The sequence below is a fragment of the Nannobrachium achirus genome (assembly GCF_963921795.1).
Source record: "Nannobrachium achirus genome assembly, chromosome: 13".
NCBI classification, from domain to species: domain Eukaryota; kingdom Metazoa; phylum Chordata; class Actinopteri; order Myctophiformes; family Myctophidae; genus Nannobrachium; species Nannobrachium achirus.
Window position 1 is genome coordinate 42,846,049 of NC_137833.1, and position 8,644 is coordinate 42,854,692.

At 40.1% G+C, this 8,644-nt stretch overlaps 1 protein-coding gene across 1 annotated transcript; it reads left to right on the forward strand.

The window, feature by feature from the left end:
- Nucleotides 1–2,897: 2,897 nt before the first annotated feature.
- fuom (fucose mutarotase) lies at nucleotides 2,898–6,031 on the forward strand (the record flags this gene model as incomplete). Its single annotated transcript, XM_080740248.1, has 6 exons — nucleotides 2,898–2,979; nucleotides 3,170–3,238; nucleotides 5,223–5,290; nucleotides 5,442–5,528; nucleotides 5,662–5,735; nucleotides 5,965–6,031. 6 exons carry the CDS (start codon nucleotides 2,898–2,900, stop codon nucleotides 6,029–6,031), a joined length of 447 nt encoding a protein of 148 aa, XP_080596374.1.
- Between the last annotated feature and the right edge of the window lie 2,613 nt (nucleotides 6,032–8,644).

Here is an 8,644-nt window from a genome sequence, read left to right on the forward strand (position 1 = left end):
TGAACATAAATTCTTAAACAATATTCGGGCCCGCAGATTTAGAAAACAAATGATTGCTTTCTTATAGCTTTCATTTAGGATTAGGATGTGTGTAACTGTGTTAAGGTTAATAAATGTTATTTGGCAAATAATATAATATAAAACAATAAAACATAATAGTTCCACTTCAAAAGTAACGAAAACACCAGAACAAATTAGGTTAGTCAGTGCTTTCTTTACACAACAATCATCTGACTGAAGGCACCTTTTCCCCCTCCAGATCCCTCAGATTTCTTCGCACGAAGGCGCCCCATATCTTCACAAAGCCATGGCCTAATTGATTTTTATTTTCATTGAATTTTCCCCTTGGAGCTTGCTTTCTTGTCAGCCCCTGGAACAAAACTTCTAAAAGGGCAGGCAAAAAAAACGTCGTCTCCTCTCTCAGCGGGGAAGCGCAACAGTCTGCCGAGAGGGACGAAAAGAGGCTCCGCTTTGAGGCTGCCGAAAGGTCAAAATAATAAATGTAGGCCCAATTGAGGCTCTCCACACACACACAAAAGGGGCAAAACGTTACATTTTGGCAGCGCGGACCCTCATAGCGTGATAAACTTATTTAAAGAAGGCGAACTAAAGAGGAAACAGCGTGGGTCCTGAGAGGCAGAAAAGGGGCTTTTCAAACCAACAGACAGGCTTGGCTCATGGGGCCTTTTCTTCATCTCTTCACTCTCACGCTCCTCTTCCATCTTCCAACCACGCAGCTCCACACGCCGTCGCACAAAGCGCATCATTTTCCTACAAATGAAACTAATAAGTTGATCGAAGAAAAAAACACATGGAACTGAAGCTATTTGCCCTTCATTAGCAGCATGAATTCATGTTATAGCCTAATGATGAGGGGGGGAAGTCCAGGCGGAGCTTTAGACCTAATCCGATTTTAGGCCATTATTTTTCATGCGTTTAAAGATACTCGTTTTGCCATCCAGTTGAAAGTCGCTCTTGCTGAATTTCAATTCAATTAAAATGAGCTTTCATTAGGCCTATCTCACATTCTTGTCAGTTGTCACCGCGTGGTAGTGTCTGTCTGAACATTCATTGCTCTCTGCTTTGACTTATGCTCTGTTGCTGCCCATCCCAGCGTGTCAAGAAGAAATAACAGCATGTAGGCCCTATCGTCTGAGTCTGACTCTAGACTGAAGCGTTACGTTTCGTAAGTTCCATATAGGCTGACGATAGCTTACAAAGGCATTATGCATAATTTTATTATTTATTATTATGATATTGATCGATGATTTATTTATTAAGATTGGGCGATTATTTGAAGAAAAGTGAGTCACTACGATGTTTTGTATGCGCGCGCACACGCACGCACGCAGACAGACAGACAGACAGACAGACAGACAGGCAGACAGACAGAGAGAGAGACACACACACACACACACACACACACACACACACACACACACACACACACACACACACACACACACACACACACACACACACACACACACACACTGGTATGTAGGCAAGTAAGTATATTGGGGCAAACATGGTTATGGCTATCATATCACAAAACCGATGTAAGTAAAAAAGGTCTCACTTTCAATGATCACCACACCACAATATATCAAACTTAATATTAGAGGATAACCCAACATCGGACATATATTCGGGCAATTTGGTCAAAGAAGAGCAAAGTCATTAAAGTTCCTTTATTGGTTAAAACATTTTAAAAAATGCATAAAGTCTAAAAACATGTTTTTTGATTGAATAGGCCTACTTTATTATTCAAAAATGTAAACAACAGGTGGTACAGTCACCAGACAAGGAGTAGGTAATTCACCCCCAAAACGACTTTCTTTTTCTATTGATTACTCACCCCATGCATGGAGACTTCAAATCAATATATATATATATATATATATTTTTTTTTTTTTTTATTATTATATATTATTATATATATATTATTATTATTTTATCCCATTCCTAAGCCAAAAAAAGGGGGTGAACTACTCCTTTAAGGCTAACAGGATAACACAAAAAAAGTCCTGGGGACTTAATTCTATATTTAAGTATTGATAATTTACTTAAGTAAAATAAGTGAGTACTTTTTCCACCACTGCTGGGAAGTAGGAGGTCAAGAACTTCCACAGAAAAGCTGTTAGAATCTCAAGAAGGGGAAAGTGATACCAGATTGCCTCATCATTATTAGGAATTGTGCATCAGTGCATGTAATAAGGTGTGTCTGCTCACTCATACATAAGTTCCAACACAGTACACCAGGTTGGATTAAAACAAATACTCAGAAAATGCTCTGCAGCATGCATTGTACTACTGTCACAGTGTAGGCTACTTTGCATACAAACCCCAAACAGATGGGGTGGAACGTTTTAATTATTTCCACACAACTCCTCTAAGCCGGTATATCAATGACATAGTTCAATATTGAAAATGGGTGGTTTACCCCTTTAAGTAGGCTACATTTGATTTTGAACTGATACTCCAATAAACCACTGTTGCAATTTGTTTTGGGTCAAACCATTATCTTCACTTCACCCGCCTACTGTCTTGATTCATGTTGTTCATCAACTAATCCCCAGCGCGTTTTGCTCTCGCCTCCTACGGAAACAATAATAGCATCCGGCCCGCATTCCATATCCGCTTACATTACAAACGCGCACGCGCGCACTATTTCCGTATCCGTTCAGTCCAGTCAATAGTAGTTTGTAAAAAAGAAAGGGAGAAAAAGAAGTGCAGATCTAACCTAGGCTAAAAGTTACAACACGTTGCGTCACCAATAACTAATTTCCTTATTCCAACCGCCCTTAAAGGGGGGGAAAAAACGAAGAACTTCTTCACTAACTAGCCTAGCCTACTGACAGCTCACAGCTTGTTTGCGACAACTGAACTCTGCTGCCATGGTACTGAAAGGAATCCCATCTGTTCTGTCCCCAGAACTGCTGTATGCCCTTGCTCAAATGGGCCATGGAGATGAGTTGGGTATGATACTGTGATTTCTCTTTAAAGAAGTGAATTAGACGAATGTCTAATGATGCTGCTGGCATGTTGTTATCTGCTTTTGTAGAAGGAGGAATTGGCTTATTCCTGGTTTAGAGACGTTTAGAGATGGTTCATTGTATTTGTTTATCTTGTGCTGAGCCTAAAAATACTTACTATTGTCTTTCTGTAGTTTTGGGTGATGCCAATTTCCCATCATCTTCCGTTGCTGCCTGTGGTCCGAAGGAGATAAGAGCTGATGGTATGTATAATGTATCCTGCTGTGTTGGTGCATGATGTGTTTGAGGAGAGAGACGGGGCCAGTGTTGCCAGATTTTGCAAGAGAAACAAGCAACCTATGAAAACAAGGCCAAAATAAGCGTTTTGTCATTCAAACTTTATTGTGTATATACAGTATGTTGTTTTAGAGCAGTGGTTCTCAAACATTTTCACATCAAGGTCAAGAACCCCACAAATTAATATATTTGCCCTTGGATCCCCATCTAGAAATATGTTGTGCCATTGATCCCCAGTAGGCCTATACAAGATCTTTTGAAAAGATCAGATCTACAAGCTCACAACACATCGAATGGTGACTTGTTGTGAACTTGTAGATTGGCTATTTCCAAATAGCCGACGGTTAAACTGAAGCAAGCCCAAACTAGAAAAATAGCCCCTCAGAGCACAGGTCTCCGCCAGGTCAGGTAGGTTTTTGTGGGCCAGCAATGTTCAGAATTCGCCAAACAGGATGGAATCTGAAAAATCGGACAGATCCGTCTTGATCATTTGACTATAGAGATAATATTTACCGATTTGCATGAAGTTTTGATAAAATCATATCCATCATAGTCATATCCAAAAATGTGCTTTACATAAGTCGTCCTCCTGGTGGCGCTATAAAAGGCAGATGTGAACTAGAAACAGTGCTCTTCTTAGCACAAGTCTCCGCCAGATAGGTTATTGTGGCCTCCTGGTGGCACTATAATAGGCCATTGTAAAAAGGGTGCCATATGTTCTTGGACCTTTCATGGAAATCCGACGTTGCATGCATGATTTAAGTATGTTTTGCAAAAGTTGACCTGCTGGTGGCGCTATAACAGGCCAATCTGAAAAGGGTGGCATTTGTTCCTTGACCTAGTGGGTCTACATTCATGGCTACATTCATGATTTGAGGCATCTTGTTCAAAACGGACCAATCCTGCAAAGTTTGGAATCCAATGTTATCCAATCAGGATAGAATATGAAATATCGGACAAATCCGTCTTGCGTGGTTTTTGGATAAAATCTGAAGGAGTAATATCAAGGAATGTGTATTTAGTCGGCCTCCTGGTGGTGCTATAAAAGGCAGATGTGATTTTTTTTTTCCTTAGCCTCTAGGGAGTGCGCATACAGTGTTTTACACTGATCGGTGGAGTTATAGGTAAAAACACGAACCGGCCTGTTATAGCCCCACCATGATGCTGATTAGAATTTTTTTAAGTGACATTTCTTCCTCTGCCTAGTGGGAATTTGTGTACACGCTGCGTGTTCATGATTAAAGGCATTTTGTTCAAAACGGAGCAATCCTGCAAACTGATCTTAGTCAATTAGGATGGAATGTGATTAATCGGACAGATTCATATTGATCACATGACTATAGAGATACTGTACCGATTTGAGTGATGATTGGACAAAATCTGTGGTAGACTAGTACTGTCAAAAAATCTGTTTTGCCAAAATCAGCAGGGTACAAAACATAGTCTCGGCCATGCCTTTTGGCCTGGCGGAGACAATAAGCAGCTACACCCTCGAAGCTTAAATCTGCTTATAACAAGTTGAAGCAGACTTGGAAACACTGATTTTGGCTCTCCTAAATTGTAAATTGTACTGGGATATGTGGATTTTGTTGACACCTGCAGTTGTGAAAATCAGACCTACAAGCTCACGGCGACGCGTTGTGAGTTTGTAGATCGTCTACTTTCAAATAACCATTGTATGTAGGCTGAAGTGGTAATAATAATAATAATAATAAAATCTACAAAGTAACTAGTAATTAACATTTTCAATCAATTGTAGTGGAGCAAAAGTACAATATTTGCATGTAGTAGAGTAGAAGTAAAGTATTGAACATTGGAAATACTCCTGTAAAGTAAAAAATACATGAAAATGGTATTTAAGTACAGCACTTGAGTAAATGTACCGGTACTTGTACATTTCCACCACTGCACCACCTGTATATTGAAATGATCTACCCTCTGTGATCATAGGTATTGGAATACCAACGCTCCTGGAGGCCATTCTGAAGCTCTTTCCCCTGGATACGTATGATGCACCAGTAAGTTCCTACTATACAACATCATTGCTTAAAAACGCTGAGTGTCGTCTTGCCGATTACATTGATGGCTAGTGAATTCTGCCGTTTTGCCATTAGTATCAGCCACGTAATATCTTTGATATCGATGTAATGTATTGATCTGTTGTACCAGGCTGCAGTCATGAAACCGGTGGAGTCTGGTTTGGAGGTCCCTGTGTGGGATACTTACAAACACCTATTGGCCCAGGCTGGAGTTCAGGTGTACCCCCCACCCCACACACACAAATAATCACTGCAGCATTCCTTTTTTTCTTCTCACATACACACGCTAGTACATACTGTACTATGGTCTGTAGTATGACAACTATATGTGTTATATTATTTCTATGCAGGCACCTCTTGAGCAAGTGGAAAGGTTTGCTTTCTATGAGCGAGCCAAGAAAGCCTTCACAGTGGTGGCAACAGGGTGAGAATGTACTCTGTGCTCATACTGTATAACAGCTATTTTTGTTATACTTTTATTTGCTGGGAGTTCTTACACAGTGACAACACAGAGATAATGTCACTGTGGGGTCTGTCTTTCACAGATAGTAATTAAACTTTGTTTATTTGACAGTGCAAAAGTGGAGCTGATTAATTAATATATTTATTCTTGACAACATATCGGAGTGACAGACTGTTTCATGTGTACACAGGGAGACCGCTATCTATGGGAATCTGATATTGAAGAAGGGAGTCATTCCAGCTGAACTACTACAGTAACGTTTTGTTTGATAATATTGTTATAAGAGAATTCATTATGATCATATAATAAACAGTTTTACACTGATGAAGAATTGAAGATCCATGTGTGAACAAAACGTTGATCCTTGCGATAAACAATGGGAGCAAACAGTGGCAGTCTGACTTTTTTTTTTACCTTTATGCTGGTTTTGTTTGTCCTGCTACTGATTACAAGAATTGATGTGTGTTCTCTACGTTTCATATTCATTGTCTGTTATAAACATATGTCACTACTGTTCATGTTTTGTTTATTGTTGTTCTGTATACAACATTCAAATTATTTCCTTTTGGTGTATAGAACAAATATGTATATTCTGTGTTTTACACTTATACAAAAATTATACACTGTGATTGTGTGTGTTTTCTTCAGTTCAGTATACATCTGAAAAAAGAACCGTTTAGTCATTATTATTATTATTAGTGGTTTTATTATTAAGATGGGTGGGGGGTATACATCAGCTATTAGCAGTGGAATGTTGACATTTCATTGGATATGGCAAACAGAAGCGTTTAGGTCAGTGGTGGTAAATATCATCTAGGTCTTCCTCTGGCTGACTGTACTTCTCGAAGGTATCTTCATCAGACATCTGCTGCTGTCTCACCTGGGCGGGTGCAGGTACATCAGCGAGGACAGGCTTGAGGAGGTCAGCATGGTACAAGTCGTCCATGTCCTCTTCTGGCTGCAAGTGAAGTCTGGCCCCACTTTCACCTCTGACCTCACCTCCTAGGGGCACAAAGTCCACTTCCACTGGGGTGAGTGCGTCAACGTGATACAGGTCATCCATGTCATCCTCTGGTTCAGTGTGTGCATGCACCCCCGTTCCAGGTTCTTTCTTAGCCACCAGGGGAGCCAGATACCCAACTACCTCTTCCATCTTACTCTGGTACATCTCATCCCATTCTTGTTCATCTTGGGCCTCCTCAACTGAAAAGGAATGGTTGATATCATCTGTATCTCTCGCTGGCTCTTGATGGTGCCAGGTGTCATCTTCTGGTTCAATGTGTGCATGCACCCCTGTTCCAGGTTTCTTAGCCACCAGGGGAGCCAGATACCCAACTACCTCTTCCATCTTACTCTGGTACATCTCATCCCATTCGTGTTCATCTTGGGCCTCCTCAAATGAAAAGGAATGGTTGATATCATCTGTATCTCTCTCTGGCTCTTGGTGGTACCAGGTGTCATCCGTTTCCCTCACTGGTTGGATATCCACCACAGGGAATGTGTCTTGCTTCTGTTGCTGAGCTTTGAGCAGATCAGCCATGGAAGGATGATGGAGCTCATCCTTGTCTTCTTCAGGCTTTTGGTAGTGTCCATCCTGTCCAGTAGCGCTCATGCTCTTCCAGATAGCCATACGAGGGTCAATGTCATAGCCGGTTACGTCCATATCTTGTGGAGGCTCCACTTGCACTTCCCAAGATATCATTTCTTTGACGTTTTCGTCCCTTAAAAGGTGGAACATATAACATTACTCATAAAGTAACATATACCAGGAGATATACGTACCTTATGTAATTTTGGAATCCCAGTCCTTATTATTAGTAAAAAAAAAAAAGTCTACATTTTAATGTGTGGAAACTACAAAGCTTAACTTACGAAATAGTGTCCTGGAATGCTGCATCATCTAGTTGATTCTGATGATAGAAAAAAATGAATTACTGAGATGTCTGACCACACAAATACAAATGTACATTTCATCATCTTATCAATATCATTGCTGACAGGCCGGTGTGATGAATACATACCCCGTTTGTGCTGCTGATAAACAGCAGAGAAACACACAGGAGAAGCCTACAAGTGGAAATGCTGCTATTAGTTTGATTTCCAGACAGATGAGTTTTCGGTGTCAACAAATGTGACAACGAAATTGCCATGCATCCAAATCATCACAATAGATCAGCCACCACAGTAACCATAGCCAGTATATCTTTCTAAATACATTCATGTTTTGTAAAGCGAATTTGGGTAGTTAGAAAAGCGCTATATAAATCTGAGCTATTTCTTTTTTTATGGAAAGTGGGAAATAATACATTTACTGTACCTGAACATGGTGCTCTGAATGCTTTTAGCCTTTGCAGTGTTATAGTAGATCTGAAACACTTCTCTTCAATCCTACTGCTATTAAAAACAAAGGACAAAGGTTCAGTCATAAATCGGTGTGTTCTGTTCACCTTTGTACCCATCAGGATAGATGATTGCTGGCTTCAGTAATTCATTGGGGTTAACTTTGTGTTGTGACCCACAAAAGGAGAATAACTGCCTTTAGCAACATTTTAGACATTGGGCCCTATTGTGTTAAATAATGTGTCTAGTTGTTTACAGTAGGCCAACCCATTACTGTAAAAAAACATAGTCCTGCTTATAAAAACATAGTCCTGCTTATTAATCAGCAATGATGAGGCCTATCACATTCATAATAAATAACTAAGCTCTTATCACTGATACTGGGTGGAGGTCAATTATCTCTAATCTGTTATTACAGTATACTGTGTCGAGATTTCAGAGTTAGTTCTATGAAAGCAGGGAATGTACTGTAACTACAATCTCATCAAATTAGGTGCCACGTATCTTGGTCACAGACTTTGCAACAGTCG